The 23,856-nt window shown below is 34.6% G+C and overlaps 1 protein-coding gene across 1 annotated transcript; it reads right to left on the reverse strand.

Moving 5' to 3' along the window:
- Nucleotides 1–510: 510 nt before the first annotated feature.
- LOC129003690 (uncharacterized) lies at nt 511–22,552 on the reverse strand. Its single transcript, XM_054431988.1, has 3 exons — nt 22,457–22,552; nt 19,446–19,577; nt 511–870 (listed from the first exon to the last, which is right to left on the reverse strand). Exons 1-3 carry the CDS (start codon nt 22,550–22,552, stop codon nt 646–648), a joined length of 453 nt encoding a protein of 150 aa, XP_054287963.1. The 3' UTR covers nt 511–645.
- Between the last annotated feature and the right edge of the window lie 1,304 nt (nt 22,553–23,856).

Raw genomic sequence — 23,856 nt, forward strand, 5'->3', positions numbered from 1 at the left:
TAATTAATTATATCTTAAAGTAATGGAGTCAAATTTCACTTTTGTTTTCAGTGTTTAAGAAGCCAGCAATATATTTATACTGTTCACAACGTGATGGTACAAATGCAGTAAAAAGCCTTATGATACAGTACCACAATAAATTATTTGCATGTAAACAAATAGTTAGTACTTAATTAATAGCTATGTGATGGGATCAGAAATTCAAAGGAATTTAATGATCTCCTTTGCAAAATCACTTATACAAGGCTATAAAGTTAGATAAATATTTTAACACTAAATTAAATATATTATGTGTGATCTGTGTGGGATATCTGATTTAAAAGTGAAATACTTCCATCCCAATTTGTCTGGTATTCAACATCAGTAATACAGTTTTGATATAGCCTGCCATCTGACGAGAATAGAAACTTCAGTCAATATAAAGACGTATTAAACATTAATTCCAGTTAATTTAGAGGGACAAAAAATACGAAAATAGGTTCTAAACTCACAAAATATAAAACGTCACAATTTACAACATTAGTGAAAATCAAATATAATATTTTTCATCTTCTTACTCTGGTAATATGGCTATAGGATTGTTCAAAGACTTCATAAAACATAAATCAAAATAGATAAGAAATAAATTACAATACAAGGTTATCGTCATGGATGGTAGAGGCCGTGTAGGTCATATGTGTCAGGTTCGTGCTCTCTGCCAGGGAGGATGGCTCTTGCGACGGAGTACACAGGGCGTACCCTAGCTACGGGGATGAACCCGAACTCGGGACCAGCGTAGTACCAGTCGTAGAGCTGCTCCGGAGGGTCGTGGACGATGATGGCGCAGCAGACCGTCAGCGTCGCTCCTACCAGCACCAGCGGCTTCAGCATCTGCAGAAAACAATAAGAAAAGGTATGAGAGAGGGTACATCTTGCAACACTGCGCCAGCATGTACAGCTGGTAAAACCAAACCCATGGGAAAATTGGCTCACAATTTTCAGGAAAATCACGCTACACATCCGTCCAGATCACCTTTTCAAAACTTTACCGAGTGACTGTCTGATTCGTATCCGTTTCAACAATCCTAGCGGTCTTAGGGCGCCAAGACACCTGGCCGCACATTACCGCACATTACCACTCCCTCCCCATCAGCAGACCTCCCCTACATCCCAAATACTCTCTTCCTGATGGGGTCTATGACGGCCTTCAGATGATTTCTGTCTATTTAAGGCTCCACCCGAAAACAATGTCCCTTAACTCCTTTTTCCCATTATTGATGAAGACGCAGCAGACTACCAGCAACGCTTGTGCCAACACCAGTGGGCTCAGCATCTCAGCAAAAGAAAAAGCCTGATGACCAAAAGGTTGCTGACAATTATTTCTTATTTATAATTTCATTTGAGCTAAATATATTACCATCTTCCATTCGTCCCATAGTGTAGAAGAGTGTGAAAATCGAGTTCATAATGTTAAGTAGCTTAAGCGTTCGCATTAGAACTATAGTGGGACAAAGTTGATTACAAAACCTGATTCGAATTAATAATAATTTAATAATAATAGGTTAAATACCTTGTATACGTCCTCAATCCAAGTCGTCTTTTAAAATGACTATAGTTTCGGGGCCAACAGCCCCATTGTCAAATTTTCTGTCTTGTTAATTACTGTTTATAGCATTGGTCAAAGTTGAAGTACACATGTACACATACACTGACACACGAAACATTTATATTTACACGTAACATTGAAAAATTATACTTTTTGGCCGGCCTAAACAAAAGTGATTACTGTACATCATTGTGCGGACCGGTACACTGACTATAGTCATTATGAAACGGTTTATGAAACTATAGTCATTTTAAAAGACGACTTGGATTGAGGACGTATACAAGGTATTTAACCTATTATTATTATTATTATTCAATCCAGGAGGCAAACATGGATATAATAATAATTTAGTTTCCACCATCACTGAATAATTTTTAATAGGAAAGTGTAATATAATTAATTCATCCTAAACAACTGTGTGGACTTTCAAGCTTACGTACGATAGATATACGAGCGTACATGTATAATATTATTGTCTAGAGATAAAATACATTTTTATGAAACTAAACAATTTCATAGGCACTTGTTAAACAATTTTCAAGGAAACTTTAAGTTTTGTACGTAGAGTATTGATGGGGTGATAAACCAATAGAAAACCATGAATAAATTATTGCTTTCCCATTCGTTTTTGTTTAACCTTGACTAGACCACGTAACGAGTGTTGGATAGCTACTTAAACAAGGAATGCACTCAGCAGATCATAGATACGAATGGGCATTCATGTAACTATTTATAAACTAGGAGTACGCTCCGAAGTCACGTATGAGAATGAACGAAGACCATATCATACATACAAACAATTTGCCAACAATAACCATATTATTATCAGCTGATTAAGCAGGATGGTTTATGACAAAGCCAACCTTGGTCCAAGGTCATAAGGCAGGTTTGATATTGATCAAATCCACAAAGGGAACAGGTAAATATTCCCAGTTTCTGCAATGTATAATCAAAGAATATTTCAATGTGTTACAAAAACAGCAATTGTTCTAATATGCTGAGTAATAGTAATATAGGTTTCACAATCTATCACCAGGAGCTGTACCATTTTCAAATACCAATGCTGTAGCAAACCTGCAAACTAAGCGAATTTCCATTTACCTAGCTGGATTTTTACTAAAATATTCCCTTACAATTGTAAGATTTATTTCATAGTACCTGGGGACCGAGCTTTGCTCGGGGAAAATCATTAGTTTACTCTGAAAGCAGTCTTAGTATTGCAGATACATTAATCCATCTCAAACTCCACAATGCTCGCTCTTACTACTTCTTTCCCATAGCATTTTAGGATTTCAGATACATTATTGCAAATGCCACATAGTTCCCACACTCTGCACTGCTAGCCTTACTACTTCCTTTACCATTTCCTACGTCATGGGCCTGTTTCCTTCCCTTCTCATAGCATTTATGTATTACAGAATGATACATTAATCTAACTAACACAATGGTTCCCACACTCAGCGATGCTAAACTTTACTACTTTCTACACCACTTCCTACTTCGTGGACCTGTTTTCATATTATTCCATAGCATTTTAGTATTTTAAATACATTAATCTAATAGCCACAAACATTTCCCACACTCCGCACTGCTAGTATTTACTACTTCTTTCGCCATTTCCTATGTCATGGACATGTTTCCATCCATTCTCATAGCCGATGGATATGAGTACCATTCTCATAGTGGATTTATGTATTGCAGATACATAAATCTAACTGTTACAGACGGTTTCCAGTTCCCACACTGCTCGCCATTACTACTTCCTTCAGCACTTCCTACGTCGCGGACCTTTTTTCCTCCCATCCCATAGCATTTTAAGATTGCAGATACTTATTCTAATCGTCATAAATAGTTCCCACACTCCGGACTGCTCACCTTTACTACTTCCTATGTAGCGGACCTGTTTTACTCCCTTACCATAGTATTTTAGGATTGTAGATACCTTAACCTAATTGTCATAAACAGTTCCCACACTCCAGACTGCTCGCCTTTACTACTTCCTTCACCACTTCCTACGTCGCGGACCTGTTTTACTCCCTTACCATAGTATTTTAGGATTGCAAATACCTTAATCTAATGGTAATAAACATTTCCCACACTCCGCACTGCTAGCATTTACTACTTCTTTCACCATTTCTTATGTTGTGGCACAGAAAACGTACTACTATAACCCAGAATGCCAACCGCATGGTAAAAAGCATTAAGCGGTTTGAGAGAGCTTTGCCTGTCAATCCGTAGGCAGCGCCACCAGCGTTGCCATGCAATAGCATAGCAACGCTGGTGGCGCTGCCTACGGATTGACAGGCAAAGCTCTCTCAAACCGCTTAATGCTTTTTACCATGCGGTTGGCATTCTGGGTTATAGTAGTACGTTTTCTGTGGTTGTGGACATGTTTCCATCCCTTCTCATAGGATTTCAGTATTGCAGATACATAAATCTAACTGTTACAAACGGTTTCCAGTTCCTACACTGCTTGCCTTTTCTACTTCCATCACCACTTCCTACGTAGCGGACCTGTTTCCTTCCTTTTCTATAGCATTTTAAGACTGCAGATACTTTTATCTATTCGTCATAAACAGTTCCCACACTCCGGATAGCTCGCCTTGACTACTTCCTTCACCACTTCCTACATCGCGGACCTGTTTTTCTCCCTTACCATATAATTTTAGGATTTCAGATACCTTAATCTAATCATAATAAACAGATCCCACATTCCGTACTGCTCGCCTTTTCTACTTTCTACGTAGCGGACCTGTTTTACTCCCTTCCCATAGCTTTTTAGGATTGCAGATACCACAATCTAATCGTCATAAACAGTTCCCACACTCCGGACTGCTCGCCCTTACTACTTCCTTCACCACTTCCTATCTCATAGACCTGTTCCCCTCCTTTCCCATAGCATTTTAGGATTGCAGATACCTTAATCTAATTGTCATATCAGATCCCACACTCCGCACTGCTAGCCTTTACTACAATGTATCGAGTAATCTTCAGTATAATCTTTGCTCAATAGTAACAAGTGATGTTTTTCCTTTTGTACTGTATTTCGTAATTTTTAGTATACTGTAGGTAGATGCCTTTATAAACACATGCTACAACTTACAAGACTTTTGTTTAATTTTTTCTTGTTATTTAATTCAACTAACATGGTTACTTAGCAACCCATAAGACTATTGTAAAAAAAAATGTGACTTTCAATTTCATACATACATACAAGCAAACATTGCTCATATTAGAGTATAGGATTTAAATCACTTTATTTTAATGAGTAATTAGGTTTGCTGATACAGAAAATGAAACCACATTTGTTTTTGTATTGAAATGTTCATAGCTTAGTATGAAATAAACAAAATTGCTAAATCTGATTAAAATATATCAATAAACAAGTAAACAACACTTTATTTATTCTTCGTAAGAATAACATGGAAATTTTAAATTTAATTTTTTTTATTATCTCTGTAACACAAAACCAATATCTCTGTAAACCTTTGAACAATATCTCCGTAAGTTAAACCGTTAGGCATAAAATAACGCTTCAATTTATTTTCTCTTGTAAGCTGTACAAAATGATCTGGTAAGAAATTGTGAAATTTTGTGTTTCAGGGTCAAAAATGGGAAAACCCAACTTTTACCCCATAAAACACCTTACCATATAAACCCCCATTCCCATAGTCTGATCATGCTAGGTCACAAACTCGTTCAAATAAACATAGGTTTAGAGTTTGTACAAAATTTTCTTAAAATTGGATCATTTTTGCTTGAGTTATTGCACTAAGTGACACATATATATATATATATATGCATTTGAACAGGTGTTGTTAGCCTCTGGGGACCTCAGAACGAAAAAGTAAATCGGTCCCAGGTCTAGGTCTTACCATGAGGCATACGGTAGTAGTTTATTCCCTATAGGGGAAATTCGCAAAAATTATAAATAATTATCATACTGCAACCTACTGGTAATTTTGTTATGTGAATGACTAAACAAAATGTTTAACAGGAGAGGGATACTTATAAAACTTAAATATTTTGGATTAATATTCTACATTATCATTAGATGACAATACATGAATATGTAGGTTCTGAATATCAAGTATATTTTTTTACACTGCAACCTCACAACCAACCAGCCCATTGCAGAGTACTGCCAGATGGTTGACACTCTGGAGGATGAGATACTGAACATCGATGGTGGCGTCACTGTTTGCGAGAATTTCATTGCAAGGTGGAGTGGGAACACGGATGATGTTTTCACCGTTTGTTGCCCCCTGGGAATGGAGAGGCAGTTCCTGACATCTCTCTGGCATTGAAAGCCTTAGCCTACCGTATGGGGGACTGGCGAGTCTCTGAAGACTACTCTGCAAGCAACCATCAGTCTATCGTCTTCCAGAAACACACTAAGCCACCTCAGTGCACCTGTCCTGAATTTGTCCGGCCACTTTTCAGGGTTACATAAAAAATTAAACTGTTGGGGACACATTGGAATTCCCTAATTTTGTGCCACTTGGACAATGCGTCCCCCTTTCTTCAACATTTGACCACTCGATGCTAATGATTTCTACCCCTGCTGCCAGCCGAACCCAGTTTACTGCTGGACAACTAAGATTACGTAACTCAGGAGAATATGGATTTGACTCCAACGAGCAGCGCAGCATTCCAGAAACTGGCCTGAAGCTAATGCTAGATTGGCAGAGCACCAGGCCGCGCTCCATCACAACCTACGGCAATGGAACGCCACCTCAATTGCCGTAACTGCTGTCATCGACATGTTGTTCTAAAGTACCCAGCGTGACCAGCATTGGAATTCCCTATATAGCCTATGGGAAATTCACTAATGCCACACCTATCAAATAGCATAGGAACCAAACAAAAAAATCATAACTTCTTGATCAGCATTGTACGTGTTATTAAATTTACAGAAAGCAAATAAAAGAAACGTCTTATAACACTTAAAACATATATCTACGCTTATACTGTTACTCACAAGACAGTAAATATACAAAAAAGATGGTAAGTGGTGACCGATTTCTAATCAGACCCAATTCTTTTATTTACTTTCCGTAAAAAAAATCATACAATTGTTTTGAATAATTTATAGGCCCCAAAACTTAATAATCATTATTATGATAATAATATTAATAATAAATAATATAACAGGGAATAATTATAATAATCTATAAACTTACAGGGAACAATATGGGTTTACCTGTAACATCCCTTTTCCAGCAGTCCCACTTTATTGATTTTTACAATTGATGTGACATTTCATAGCTTGGTAGGTAATTTTGTATTATACAGAGGCCACTATTTTTACAGCGCACTGTGGTGGTTAGGTTAGGTTGGGTTATCATACATTTGTTTTTTTTTTTTTTGTAGGACTTTTCACGTTTTGTTATGAATTAAGTGATGGCAGATTAGTCGTAAAAAAATTATGATATAACCCAACCTAAGATAACCACCGCAGCGCACCGTATTTGGGTGGCCTCCGTATAATACGAAAGTACTCAAACTTTTTCTACAAAGCTACGAAAATTGCGCTTTTGCTTTAGTCTACCATTGAGTTGGCTATGTTTCCTGTTCCTATTTTATTTTGTGTCATTTTGCCAGAGGGAGTAAGTTGTAATGTGAGTTTAATATTGCAGTTGGGTGTTCAAGAGTTGTGTGAGAGTGTTGTGAAAGAAATGGAAACACCTATAGGACTAAGAAAAATTGCAAAGAAGATCCTGATTAGGCCCAATATTTAAAGTTCATGCAAATGTCTAAAGTAAAATTTAGCTACTGCAACTGATACTGCCTCGTATATAGAAATCAGACAAGGTTATGAAACATGCAAAGCCTGTAAATTTACGCTGAATATCACCGATATTTAGCAACCTAGGCGACTCATAGTTTAAAGTTGTCTGAGTTCTCTTTTAAAATAAGTTAATTATCATTTGACGTTTCACGTTTCCCATTAACAATCGTATGTTTTGAAAACTTCTAGGCCTAGATTTTTAATTACCATATCTGTTGGCCACATCAGTTCAACTTTTACAGACATTTTCACATAACTTAAAACACACAACTGACTATGCCCAAATCATCTTTGAAAGTTGTATAAAAGTGTAAATCTTATTCAATGTGTAAAAGTTTGGAATTTTGAGTATTTGAAGTTATGAGTTTGAAAATGTGGACTAAAAGGTAGATTTTCAACTGAGCAGATATCTACCCTCCTATGTAAAGTAAATAATTAACTAATAATTAACTTAAAGTAAAAAAGTGTTGGTAATTTCGTATTTAATAACTACAGTATGTAACATATCTACAGTACACAGTAATTCAAAGCTTTTAGTTAAAGTTCTCATTAGTAACATTTCTGTTACCGGTAGTAACAAATCCTCCTTACAGTAGACTCCCTCTTATCCGAACTCCTAGGGACCGAGGCAAGTCCGGATAACGAGTTTTCCGGTTAAGCCGACGTCCCCAAAAACTCATTAAAACGGACCGTTTACAGTGATATTCAACTTAAATTTAGGAGAGCATTGCATTTTGCAAATTGTATTCAGCATGTGATAACTGTTCTCAAATCTTTCCCACGAGAACAGTCGTTTCAGTACCGGCTACTTCCTGCCGATCTAGTCCGGTTAAACCAATGTCCTGATAAAAATTGTCCGGTTAAAGAGATGTCATTTCTGTCGAGTGTAGTCCGGTTAAAAGGTGTCTGGAAAAGAGGGAGTCTACTGTACTGTTAAAACTTAATATTAATTGGGCTATTTGAGGAATCTGAGTAATAGGCCTACAGTCGGGAAATCTGAGAAATATAGTTGGGAAATCTGTGATTACAATTAATGTGAAAAATTAAAATTGTGTCCCCCTCCCAAAGTTTTTTTTTGTACGACACCCCTGGCTAACTCTCACTGTCAATAACGAATTGCCAGCAACTGCGATCACCCAAAACACAGCACTGATTCGCAAGCGAGTTTGGCAAAACCGCTGCTAATATCAACCATGTTCAAAGTTACCAGCGAGCGTTTGCGTGAAGCTAAAGCAAAATGCTAGGAAAGTGATCACACAGGGTTTGGGGTTCGCCAGAACTTGGACGACAAGTTCAGGTGTTTCATTTGTTCGACTAAACGGTTCAGATGAGGGTAGGCTACTATCAATAAGTTTAATCTTTTTATCACTATGGTAGGCTTAGGCCTAACAGGTTCACCACTACAATAATGGTAGCCTATTATTTATCCCATTACATAAAATTATGCCAACCACAACTACTTATGATATTGCTGTGTACAGGTATTGCCAATCTATGTTATTCCTTAATTGCTAATAGAAGTTGGGAATTTCTTTCACCTAAACTGATGCCTAGAAGTGTGTGACCTGTCACAGGCTGGGCAAGGTCATATTTAATTATGGAATATATTAAATGGTTGCTTAGTAGGCCTAAGGCATATTATGTTAAAGAAACACAATTAGGCTACATACAACTTATCGAGGACCTACCATTTAGGCTACAAAAACAAAATAGCCTAGACCTATGCAAGTTATCTTACCAATTGGCTATTAACAGATATTTCTTTTGCTAAACTTCATCCGGCAAAGGTACATCATTGATCCAATGCAAACCCTTATTAAAAATTAACAATAGGTACTACTTAGAATCGCTTATTTAGACCCAGCAGGAATAATCAGCAAACGACTCATTTTCTCTTTTCCCCATCCATCAGTAAGCTTACAGTATAATAATATCAGGATCAAGTTTAATATGAAACATGTAGGCTGTGTAGCCTATATATTCATGGTGATACAAGCCAGTTTAAAACCAAGAAATAGGTAATGTGGAATTCTGTGGTAAATTTTTTTGTAACTCTCGTCACATGAATTTTTATCAACTTAGGTGAATTACGGACGCTTAAAGCCTGCACCTACTGTAAGGTTCCATAAAGGGATCCCTATACCTAACCTATGCTATTTTCCCAACTTAACTTATAACTTTTTAATCAGTTAGGATAGTGCCTGCATTGTTTAAATCCAAATTAAGCTCCAACTATCGATGCTAAAGCCAAATTAAATTGGATTCAAAGAGAAGGGTACAGTTCCACAGAGAATCTGCAATACTTATCATTGGATTAAATATCAATACACCCTAAATCGATTAAGTTATAATTCGGTTCAATATTAATATTGCATCAAATTTAATTTTCCTACAGTCACCTGACAAAGTTGCCTTCCTTGCTCTGATTATAGCACAGAAAGCTGCTTAGGATTACTACATCTAACTTGCCACACTTTTTTTGTTGCCACACACCAGTAGCCTATTCCAACCAAACAACACAAAACAGCGTGTACGCTTGAAAATAAGTGGGCAACACTTAAAAATATTGCGATTACGATCAGCTAATGCAGCGTGCATGTTTTTCCCATTTCATTCAATTTTTGGATTTGATTTAACATAACATAAAACGCAGAAGATAAGCGTCCAGTAACCGGACGTGGATTAGGCATCCGGCAGTTACTGTCATAACATAACCTAACCAACCAAACTTGCTGAGAATGAAAAAATCTAATGAAGGTAAAATTCTGTTCATAAAATACAATTATAAATGACAAAAATTCTAACTAAAGATGAACAGAAAAGAAGAAAATTGCATTCTAAGCTAAATCTTTGACAAAAAGTTAAAGTTACCAATGGGATTCGAGCCAGGGACCTCTTGCATATCAGCCGAGCACTCTATCCACTACACCACGAACACCGATGGCAGTACATCGTATCGTTGTGGAAATGGCGTTCCGGGCCCCCACAACCCAGTGTCGTCACTGCCGGACGCCTAATCTATGTCCGGTTACCGGATGCGTATCCTCTGTGAACCTAAAAACGTGTGGCACAATGATTGAAAGACTAATCATTTATGCTTTATAGCCTAGTTACTGTAGGAAATATATAATGTGTAATGTGTATGCAAACTGCCTTTCATGCACTCAAAATACTTTCCATACTCGCCTATAGCTAGTGCCAAAACATTTCCCAAATAACTATTTCCCATAGGCCTATGATTTAAATAACCCCCACCGCAGAAAACCTGCAGATTAAGTGAATTTCCATTTGCCTGATTGGATTTACTCTTAAATAGCTCCTTAAAATATCACAATTATGTTACAGTAGGCTTATTCCCTATTTAAATAACATTGGTTTAGTGAGTCTACTTAGGTTTGCTGCAATCGGGAGGGTACGGTAAAACTAAAAAAGTGTGTTTTTGTATGTTTATTCTCCATGAGTAGGCCTAATGAATATTTTTTATTTAGTTTTTTAAATTTTCTCTGTAACCTTTATGCCCATAATAACGCTTTAGAGGCCTACTAAATTGTTTGTAAATAAAATTGTATGTTTCAGAGTCAATAAAGGAAAAACCCCAATTTCACCCAATAAAACCCCCATAACCCCTGTTCCCATAGTTTGATCATGCTGGTTCGTGAACTCGTTCGAATAGATGCATACCATATTTCATCAAAGTGGATCATTTTTGCCTTGAGTTATCGTGTTAACGGACACACATAAAAATTAATTCGAACGAATGGTGTTTTTGGCCTCTAGGGACCTCAGAATGACAAAGCAAATCGGTCCGGGTGCATGTCTCAGGTCTTACCATGAGTACTACAGCATTTTGCTTATTCCGTATAATGGGAAATTTGCTTCAAAAATAGGCTTAAGATAACAAAAACATTTAACTTAAAATAGCCTAATAAAGTTGTTTCTTTTTGATCATTTTTGTAAATTTTTATGTCTAAAAAAGAAAGAAATTACTACATTTCGGAACCCTAAGTTGATTTATGAGGTCTAGTCTCATAACTAATCATATCAATAAGTTTTGGTTATTGTTTCTGTATTTTTAAGTTAACTTTCATAAAATATATTTTGTTTTTTTACTTACTTAGTGAAGTTAGGCCTAGTTTCATTTACAAAACATCAATAAAAACTCTAATTCACTTAACTCAGATAGATGTTTACATTAATTTAACAGCAATACAAACTTACACAGCAATACAGTTTATAACTCGATTCAATGTTTAAATTGGGAACATTTTTGGCTGCACTTTAGCATCTGTCCTACACTCATTCGAATGCAAATTATCAATAGGCCTAAGTATATTGATTATTTTATTCGGTTAATTAGGTTAGGCTAACCAAACTTGATATATAAAATGAAGTACCGGTAGGCCCTACATAAGAAATAATTGATATATTCATTTGAATGAGTGTAGGACAGATATTTTAACTTACTTAAGTGCAGCAACAATTTTTAGTAGGTACTTAGCGATATAAGTTTTTAAACCAAATAATAATCGCTACAAAAGTTATCAATATTACAACCGAATAAGATAGGCCTAAGTTATAAGTGCATTTCAACCGATTAAATATAAATTGCATTTGTAGGTCCTTTGCGGAACTTAAGTTAACTTACCCTACCGTACCCAAAGAGAGTTTTAAACTAACTTATCCATTTCAACCGATTACGATATAAATTGCATTCGCAGGTCCTCTGCGGAACTTAAAGTTAACTTACCCTACCCAAAGAGAGTTTTAACTTAAAACTAACTTATGCATTTCAACCGATTAAATATAAATTGCATTCGTAGGTCCTTTGCGGAACTTAAGTTAACTTACCCTACCGTACCTAAAGAGAGTTTTAAACTAACTTATCCATTTCAACCGATTAAGATATAAATTGCATTCGCAGGTCCTCTGCGGAACTGTAAGTTAACTAAAGAAATAAACCCTACCCAAAGAGAATTTTACCATGCTTATTAGTCTTAGGGAGGCTGAGTAGGTCTAGATGGACTTAAAAGTAAAACAAACCCCTAAACCTTCATCAATCACTCAGAGAGCTCTTACCTAGGCCTACCTACCGGATAACAGCAGACAACCAAGATCCGACAAAAAGAAAAATGTTTGAAAAGGCAATAACTTACTAATAGACCTAGTTAAGCTGTAATTTTAATATTGAAAATTAACATAATGAATAGCTCCAACTCAGTTACCAACGTCTGTGGTCACTGGTCTTACAATAACAATAACATAACCTACAAAACAACCATACCATGGCTACTGACGACACTGACTGTCGACTGACTCACTGACTGACACGTGACACGACACTGTAACGACTTCAACTTGTAAAAACTTAACTAAAAACTAAAAATTAACTATATATTTTCATCGATTTCAATAAACTTATGTCATATGTGGATATCTTTTAAATTCCCCATTTCTTTTAGTAGACCAATTGTTATTTTTTTAGAAACCGTAGAATGAAAGATTCAAAGATTTCTTAAGCAGACCTGTATACTCCATGGACAGAAGAAACAAGAGACTTTGGTCGTTCTCTGTGTCTCAAATATACGACAAAATTGTTGCTTGTAAAATGTAAACAAAAAAATAGAAGAAGAAGGTAGCTCTTAATGTTATTCTTGTGGGGGAAAATTAAAATGGTTTTTTTAAGATTTTATAATTATTACAGAATAAATATTCTTCAACAACTGATATTCTCAAGATATTATGCTATAAAATCTTTGTGCAACACTTCAAGTTGGATATACATAGTATTTCTAAGGCTATTGCGTCCCAAAGAGATGCATTTTGTCATGTATGAGAATTCACTTCGTTCATTCAATAACAGAAACTCTGATAAATGTTTAGTGATGTAGATAGACATTTTGTACGTTTAAGTGTACAAACGATATTCGTAACTCCAAATACTATAGATGGGTTATTCAGTTTTTGGGAAAACAAAGAATGTAACTGTTAACATATCCGTTTTCCCATAAAATTAAAGGAAACACCAACCTCACACTGATCACAGCAAACCTTGTTAGCATTCAATTAACGTTTAATTCCTCGGCTGTGATTTCCATACCCTTCATCCTCCGGTTACTGCCTAAACCTTGAATAACAATTGTTCCTTGAACATGTTTTATTTGCTTCCGGTCTGGAGACCCTCTCCCCTTCAAGGGCCGAAACGTTCCCCACGATTTGGCATTTGGATCAGTCCAGGGCTTCCCACGCGGGACTGCGCGAGTCTCACGTATATCAAACACTGCGCAAACTGCAAACTGCGCACGCGCCGTGGATCCCGCCTCTGATTGGAGGAAATGTGATTGTCACGTTTACACCGCGCTATGAAGTGTACAACGCATGCGCGTTTAATTGTTAGTTACTGGTGGTTTATTTAATCGGGTCAAGACAGGTCAGTTAAATGTGAATATGTGGTTTATGCTTATGGTATATTCGAAATTGCAAGCCTTTGAATACCGATACAATCTTGTTGAAAGAGCTTGCAAAATTTTGATGGCTATTATAGTGTGAGCGTGTGAATGGAAATTGAAGTGTTTAAACATCTAAATTCTGAATACATATGCTAATTTCGATGGAAATAGATTTAGAGCCTTTACAAGTACGTTGTTTTTAGTAGGATTGACTTTTTGCAGTAGACATGATATTAATTGGAGTTCAATACTCTCGCAGTGGAGTCTGATAACTTGAAATTAACTATTAACTTCGGAATTCGAGCAAACATAAAATTTTCTCAATTCTGTTTGTCAACTATAATCACACAATCCATATTTCAATCAATTTTAAATATTTGTTTGGATTTAGTTTGTACCTATTAGGTATCAAATTAGTTCTGGATGTTAGGAGATTTTCCCACCACTACTTATGCATAAAAATGCTGATTAAATAAAAAAATCAAACTTTTTCCATATACTGATAATGAAAATGTTTGAAATGTTTTTTATTACGTGTTTTATATTTTTATTTAATTTTTTGTATTTTGTTTGTTTTCACGCCAGTGGAATGTTTTACGTTTTGAAAGGGAACGGTCCAAACACTGGTCTTGTTACTTCCTAACGTCGACCTTGTAAACCTTTTTGTTAGATAGCATCATTAATTCATAGCCCAATTAAAAGTCTTTCAATTGATGTTATGAGAAACCAAATAAGAATTGATTGCACTATAGTTAACGGTAAAAACGGTAAACGCATTTTTAAGAATGATTTTTATTGATACTTGAAAATTATGATTTGAGGGATAAACTAATTACTCGTATTTTTGTAAAAATCAATGAAAAATATGTACTCTACAGACGCGGATTAGGGCGTTTAAAATAATTGAAGCGGTTGGTTTTGACTTCGATGCTGAAACTTTCCCCACATAAAAAATCTATCCCAATTGTCCAAGATTAGCAATCAGGCTGACAATTGACTCAGGATTTGTCACGAATGTTTTTAACGATTGAATGGAGCTTTGTCTCAGATTTAAAACACTTTCAGTGTAAACGACACTATCTGGCCACTGTTAGTTGGGAAAGTGTGTTGGTGAGTTGGCCAACGAATCTGTCACGCTATTGAAAACCTGCAATGGTCTGTCTAAGATTTGCCACACTGGTGACAACTGAGACAACTGTATGAAGCTGTGCTGATGGTGTCACTAATTTGGTGTTCGTGGGCTTAGATAAAGAATTAGAAACCGCTGGAGATATAGGGCGTAACCAAAACATTGGTTTGTGGGTAGATGTTTCAAGACCAGCTTTACACACGATATTCCGTAAGTAGGAATCTTATTTAAAGTTCTTGTTTCTTGTCTACGTTGTCAACGGTGGATCGGTCTACAGCACGACGAAATGTGATATAATGACCGCAATGCATTACTTCCATGTTTTTCCAAAATATTTGAAAAAGCTATTGATATTCAATTAAGATCTTTTTTAGAAAGTAACAACATCTTAAACAATACTCAATTTGGTTTCCGAAAAGGGCACAGTTGTCAAACATCAATGGCAAGAATGGTTAACTGCATCACACGGGCTCTGGATGGATCTCAGAGAGCAGCTGGTGTTCTCTGTGACCTGTCCCGGGCGTTCGATTGCGTTGATCACGACATCCTCATTGGTAAATTTAAAAAAAATTGGTATTAAAGGCAAAGAAATTAATTTATTTTCTTCTTATCTTTCTAATTGGTTTCAGAGAACTAAATTAACAAAAAATAATGAAACTGTTTATTCAACTTGGGGGAAAGTACCATGTGGTGTGCCTCAGGGGTCGATACTGGGCCCTAGTATGTTCATAATCTATGTTAATGACCTACCTCAAGTCTCCAATATGGAACTCTTTCAGTATGCAGACGATACAATGGTGCTATGTACGGCACCCAGTATCGAATCCCTGCGACACACACTCGACAGGGAGGTGCAAGCGCTCAGAGACTGGTTCCAGGTGAATGGGTTGGTTATGAATGATGATAAAACTCAGCTTATAGAGTTTAGTTCTAATAATAATCAATATAAAACAGGTAAAATTACAACATCAAAGTCTAAAATGCCACTGCAGCAAAATGTGAATTTTTTAGGTATAACTGTCAATGAAAATCTTAACTGGAAATCACAAGTTGTTAATTTGATTAAACGATTAAACCGCTGTATTTTCTCTCTTCGTGCAATCAGACAAGCTGTTGACTTGAAGACTCAGCTTATAGTTTATCATGCTTATTTTTCTTCAATAATGACATATGGTATTCTGGTTTGGGGAAACTCATGCCACTCCAACAAAATATTCAAACTTCAACAAAAAGCAATTAGAATTATTGGGCGAGTTCCTCGTAGAACTCCTTGTAAAAGTCTTTTTCAAACATTTTCGGTTTTAACATTTTATGATCACTATATTTTAGAAATTTCAAATTGGGTTAAAGACAATCTCTCCTCATTCATGAACCAACCCATTCATTCCCACCACACTAGATTTAAGAGTTATATTAAGCCTGAAACCCATAGATTAGAGAAATTTCATTTATCTCCCCAATATATAGGCCCACAAGTTTACAATAAGTTACCACTCCACATAAAAAATATTGATAGTAAAACACAGTTCAGATCCACCCTGAAGACCTGGTTAAAAACAAAAAAAATTTTTTCTATAGAATGTTATTTAAATAGATTAACAATTTAGTAAGACATTTTTGTTATTTCTTAGTTTTAGTATATCCTGTATATGACTTTATGTCCTGTCAAAAAATGATGTAATGACATGTAGTAAATAAATAAATAAATAAATAAATGTTGGGGTTCAAGTCTCTTTGCCCCCAATAAATTTTCATCGGTTTACTGATTAACCTTAGTCACTAACAAGACTACAAGATCGCGCCACTCATCCTACTCATCTCCATTCATACTTGGCTTAAAATACCTACTATGTATGGTCGCCATTTCATAAAAAAGTATTAAAGTATTAACTTCTATTTGTAAACTTGTTTACTTTCATCCCTTGCTTTGTTCCATACAATCGAAAATGTTTTAATAAGAAGCTGATAACCTAATTAATCTAAAATATGAAACATCCTTTCTCTATTTAATTTGAATTTTGATTTAATTTTGCATATTAAACTGTTTAACAACAACTGGGTGTTTTTCTTTTAGGATCGGAGCTTGATAATTACAACAAAACTGGATTACATCTGCTGGATAGGTTCCAGCCAGTAAAGTGTTTTACAGTAGTGTATGAGTGGCGAAACACCAACATTTTCTAAAAAAAAAAAAAAAAAAACTGTAAATAGGTTATGTTAACAGCTAAGTGAAAGTCTTAGCACTTAGAATAAGGTTAAATTAAATAATTTATTTACATAAACAAAGACTTATCTAAACAAAAGTATAACCGTTACGTTCCCTACTCAAGGTTCTTGTTCCATCGCCCTCATCTCCAAAACTTCGTGACTTTGTTGCAATCCAAGGTGTGGCCTTTCCCTGCAGACTCTCAGACTTGGAATGGAGACATTTTACAAACGAGTTTTAATATTGCAGTTAATTTGAATACAAAACATTGTTGAATGAGGTTTATTATGTTGTACCTGTTTATACCAATGTCTATATTTTCTAACCGCCCAGTTTTCTTCCATATCTTTTGAGTTGTTGACAAAAGTAATTGAAATAGACTCATGCATAAATATCGCCTATCAATAAATATGTACAACCCAACTAAAGTTAACTATTTTCCATACAAATAGTAAAGTTTTCCTTACAAATCCTACCTCATTTCTCGCTATAAAAGAAAGGCGCTATAAAACATGCTAATAAGCAAACATAATTGTTTGTAGTTCACGATAGCTATCGTTACACTGAGATATGGAAGCTTCAGATTTGAGACTTAGGTCACAACAACACACTCATGGTAGGTCACAACAAAAGGTTAAACAGGTTCAAACTGTTATGTCCGTGAAAATGGCCAACGAACCCAGTGTTTGTAAACACTTCACATCACCACAGTCAATAAACAAGGAAAATGAGTGTGCACATGTATTGTATTTGGCAATGCGTCATAAATTAGTTATATTTAGATAAGCAATTTTAACAATAATTTAGTATTCGTTTTGCCTTTCTCACTGAACACTGAAACTCTTCAACATTTTTCCCGATTAAGGTTATTAATTAAACTTGTATTTGACTGTTGTCATTAAATATATGTTCAACTTGAATATTCGAATATTAAGCTCCATCGACATAATCTATATTTTTATCAGTCCTGTAAACGTTACCTGAAAGACCACCAAAAAGTATAACTTTGTTACACAGTTTTTTTAAGACTGGCTAGGTAGCTGAGTGGTTGCATAGCAATCAAAGAGGTTGTCAGTTTGATCCTGAGAAAAGTAAGTAGCTTTTAAATGGTTCGAAACTGGACCCAGCTGTTTCTGATAATTGGGGTTCTAATAAATGATCCTTGCTACTGAAATGGCCAATAATGTAATGTGGCATACTAATGATATAATAATGTTGTAGTACCTTTAGTCAGTAGCAAATCTACAAAAATCATCTCACACCATTCTGCGCCCTTCCTTCACTCATACTTATAGCGTCCCGGCTCTATTTATGACATTTAAAAAATTGAAAAATTAATACATTTTAACTTAAACTATATTTCAAAATCGTAATGTGTTCCATTATTTTGAATGCATTATTTTGTGATATATGTGAAAAAAGGTAATATAAATATTAACCAAAAATGAAAGACAAAGTTTGAATAATAATTTTTCTATTAGAATACCTTTCGTGTAAACATGCGAAGCTGATTTTCAAAAAATATTATAGGTAATATGTCTTGCCTTAGGGCTTAGGTCTTGGGGTTAGGTCAAAGTCTTGACATGTCTCTCCACTGCCATTGTGTTTGATTCCTTTTTTTTGTAAAACACAGACTTTAAAATTATTATCACAGCTGATATGTGTAAAATGGTCTTCATAGAATGACGCCTCAGAATCAATTTGTCTAGGTAAAAATGGAACAGGACAAATCCATCCATCGAAGGAAAGTCGATACAATTTTTATAACATCAATCAAAACAGTCACATTGTTCGTTATACCTATCCAATTTATGATTTAACCTCAGAAACAATAAATCTGAATTATGTTCTTATAACAAAGTATACAGCAATTGATGTAGAAAATAATTTTACTGATTGTAGAAAGAAGCTAATGGATCATGTATTATATTTTGGGAGCCAATATTGCATACATTTTCAAATGAATCTCATTATTCCATTGTCGGTATTTTAGACAAAAGGCATATGATCTTAAAGGACAGAACGCAGGGCATAAATTACCAGGAAGAACTTAGTCAACTAAAAACAAAATTAATAAAAGATAAATTTGAGAATAATAAATGAAATTCCATAAATCAGTAAAAAAACAATCAAATCACATGGCCTAGTTAAAAAAAAAACATACTAAAGATAAATTTTTAAATTAATAAAAAATATATTAGTTAAACTACATAGGTTAAAATAAAAAAAATTAAATGATGTAAAACAATCACTACACTAATTGAACCTGCATCTGTAAAGAGCATTACCTCTGGCAGTGCAGTGAGCGTATCCTTCCAGATCCTTGGCTCCTCAACGAGGCCCTGACAACAACTAACACTGTCTAGCTCCACTACAATACCTCCTACCACACTCACTACTACAGTACACTCTTCCTGGAACTAACACCGTGGTATCGGGTTATATAGGTCAATGAACCAACGTCCAGTTGGACTGGACTGATGCACTTACAACTTGGCTGTTTATGTTTTTGTAAATGCATGAAAGTTAGTAATTGAAGGAATATAAGATTTTTGTAAGCCCCCTTTCATCTTTTAGTAAATTTTAACATGATTTAAAACAATGTATTTGATCAGCATATGCGAAAAATCCTAATGTTGTATAATAGAGTTTTAAAAAGTGTTTGATTGGTGTAATTAGAGTTTATTAATGTTTTCACAATATCTATAGGCCTATATTAATTACGTATGCCGATTCTTTGCGTCAATATTGTGGGTGACTGAGAAGTCGTAGAACGACGGAGAGGGCTCAAATTAATGGTCGATTCACACATATCAGTCCAGTCACAGTTCCGTTACAGTCCAGTTACAGTTCAGTCTCAGTTGCATCCGCAATTCCTCAGTCAACTGCCCGTCTGTTGGTTTCAGTCAGTCTTCCGTCTCTAATATTTACAGTAATTTATAGTCAAAATTTTTAAATTATAAGCCTATATTCTATCATATTATCATTGTCCATCTTGTTAATTGTTACAAACAGCACTCAAAATATAAACACAACCATTTAAATAACAATAACATTATTTTCCAACCTCAAAGAGTTCCGTCAGGCGTCCGAACAATAAAAAAAATATCGGTGAAAAGAAATCTGAAATCGACTGATGGATGCCGGCAGAGAGACAGACGGGACTGCAACGGATGAGTGTAGATAGCGCAATAGAAAATCCATTATAGAATATTTTTGTTAACTGTGACGTGCCTGAAGTGACTGGACTGCAACGTAACGTAACTGATGTGTGTGAATCGACCTTTAAGGTCTCGATCACGCGACGGCGGGAAAAATAGTGAAATTACCAAAATGTTAACACAAAATTAGATATAACCTTTGACTATTAATACAACTTCAGTATCCAATAGTCAATGATATAACGTAAAATGTTCTCCATAAGAATAGCATTAGAAGCCATTTACTGCTGATTTTGGTTGACTTCAATACAGCTGATCTTGATTTATCATTAAGCCTGTAAGAAATATTACATTTGGATTACTCATTTGCCAGTCAATTCTGCAATGAACTGTATACTGTATAAAATCAGGGATGACGTTACCTAAAAATAATTAGGACTATTTAGTTAAGTCTTATAAAGTTGAAATCAATTGTTTTACTGTTCAATTTGTAAACTTGTGTATTTTTAAGTAAATAAGTAAAGCGTATGATAAGTAGTAGAATCATATGATATGGCTCAAATCAAAGGAATTTAAATTAGAATGGCTAAAGAATAATACAGTTTTTTTCCTAATTTGAAAGTTATTGTTGTGTTGAAGGAATGTTTAACATGAAATAACCACATTGACTAAAAACTATTCAAGATAAAATGGAGAACATCTGCTTTCTTTTTATTTCAAAACATATTATGTTAAAGATTTATTTTAAATTTTTTTTGTTTGTAAATTTACTAACATTTGTATTTGAGATTTACTGTAGTGTTTAGTCAATATTTTGCATGAAATGGAATAACCTCAAAGGCTACTCTTAAAAAACAACCTGGGAATAAAGAAAGGTGAAATAGGTTCGTTCAGGTATTTGTTCATTAAGTAAGTACTATGTCAAGTTCCAATGGGCGGAAAACAATATTGTTTGAAGGAGATTTTAACCAGGTACTGCCTGTTGCTCCAAGCAAAAAAGGTTAGAATAATATAGCCTTACTAGTCGAGTCAATCCGTACGAGAACCCTAAAAAAATTGCTTTAAATTGTTTTATTGGTTATTTTGACTTAGAATTATGTGTATTTTCCAGGAAAAAAAGTCTAATGAAATCGGAGTCTCGGAAGTCCAAAATTCAAGATGGCGTCCAATATTTTGGTTAAATGTGTCCGTTAGCACAATAACTCAAGCAAAAATGATCCGAATTCGATTAAATTTGGTACAAACATGTAAACATACATTTATTTGAACGAGTTCGCGAACCAGCATGATCGGACCATGGGAACAGGGGTTTATGGGGGGTTTTATGGGGTAAAAATTGGTTTTCCCCATTTTTGACCCTAAAATCGTAAAATTTAGCAATTTATTTTGAAACCATTTTAGGGCTCAGAAAAAAAACAATTTAGTACAATGAAGCGTTGTCATGGGCCTAATACCTAGTTACGGAGAAAATTTAAAAAAAATTTAAATTTAAAATTCCTATGTTATTTTTACGGAGAATAAGAAAACTTGTTGTAGTTAGCCTGCATATGAATATATTTTTATCAAATTTGGAAAATGCATTTGTTTTATACTAAACTATTTAACATTTTACTAAAAACTCTTTTTTACCCTTCCCTGTCACAGCAAACCGAAGTACTAGTTAAAGTAGTGATATTTAAATAGGGAATAAATATGATATTTTTAATGTGATATTTTAGTGTAAATTCAATCAGGCAAATTGAAATTCGCTTAGGGTGCAGGTTTGCTGCGGCGGGGGTATTTTAATTTATGACTATTTTTTGCTTGAAAAATGCAATAATAGGTCTTAAAATAAAGATCACAAGCTTGCTAAAATTCAACATACATATTTTATTTACTTAAATAAATATCTATAAATTTTTAGCCCGAAAGGATTTTTTGAGATAAGAATAGGCTTGTATTAATAGGGAATCTGAGCTATCATAAAGCCACATTTCAGCCCAATCGGACCAGTAGTTAATGCGTGATTGAACTTCAAACAAACAAACTGTCACATTTATAATATTAGTAAGAGTATAATATAGTAACACTTTCTTGTGGTTAGTAGTAGAGCATCATACAAATAATAATTCATAATTTTCATCATGTTATACACTCACTGTTTTGATCACTTTACGAACTGTCACATTGTTCTCCAAGCTGGTAAAGTCCACAAGCTGTAGTACAAGGTAACCCATACTTTGTTGCAGGAGCATTGCGAATTCTTGCAGCTAGTAGAGTAGTTGCAGTGAACAAATCTTAAAAGAATCTCTGGTGCGGCACTTTGGGTCATCGAATCGTTTTTATTGTTTATTTTTTCCAGCAGAGCATCTCAACATGGTTTTTTTACATTAATTGAAAAAACTCTTTAAATGAATAATAGTTCTTTTCTTTTTTTAGCAGTTGATTCACTAGATTTATGAAATCATTTTGGTTTATTTTACTTTTTTAATTTGGTAGGAAAATGATTCAAAAATTTTGATCTCATGAAGGTTTCCTTTTTTTAGTTTTTCATAGAAGCTGAGATTGATAAATGTATATAAATTTTATTTCTAGTTTCATATGAATGGACAAACCGTGTGCACGTTTCCATTTGTTATGTTGTGTTATTGATTAAATCTTTATTTTACAATTGTATTTCATTGACACATCAGGAGCAACTAATATACGACTCCAACGGAAGGAAAACCAAGATATAAAAAAGAAACACTGTTAATTTTAAGTAACATAAAATTGATAATTTTAAAAACATATTTCGAATATTTGTCTTTTTATATATGGTTTTTATTGTAGTCTAAATTAGGGGCTATGGCCCCTACAGGCCACTAGTTATAGTACATATTTATTGATAAGACAGTCAAAATGTGTAGTTTTGAAAATTGATTTTTTACAGTTATCGTTTGTCTAAGTAAGTATAGCATGATTCTTATAGCGTTTTTAGAGTTTCAGAACTGAATCTAAATTTTTTGGGCGTTCCTCCATAGATTGCCAGACCATAAGACAAAATATTTTTATTTTAGAATGTCCAGGTTACATTAGTGACACTGACCTAAAAACATATAACCCTGAAGAAAGTTGTTGTATTATGATTTGTGTATATTTAAGATTTGTCTAGGTTAAGCCCAAAAATTGAGTATGCTTAAGATCTATTTTTTACGGGGTAAAAATGGGATTTTCCCATTTTTCACTGTAAAAAGTTGCAATTCATTTCCAAACCATTTTGAAGAGATCATAAAAACAAATAATTTCGTATTCAGAAGCGTTGTTGTATGCCTAACGGTCACGGAGAAAATAAAAAAGTGTACATTTAAAATGACCATGTTATTCTTATGGAGAATAAATAAAGTGTTAAAACTTGCTTGTCTATGGAAATATTTTAGTGAAATTTGGAAATTTTGGCCATATTGAAAAACCCGATTTCCGATACTCCGATTTTATTAGACTTTTAGTACATTGTTACACATACTTATTGGAAATGTAAACCATCAAAAAATCTTTTAAATCAATTTTTTTAAGGTTA

Source organism: Macrosteles quadrilineatus, unplaced genomic scaffold (assembly GCF_028750875.1).
Source record: "Macrosteles quadrilineatus isolate MER2022 unplaced genomic scaffold, UCM_ALF_1.0 Scaffold_9__3_contigs__length_116548681, whole genome shotgun sequence".
In the NCBI taxonomy this organism is placed as follows: Eukaryota; Metazoa; Arthropoda; class Insecta; order Hemiptera; family Cicadellidae; genus Macrosteles; species Macrosteles quadrilineatus.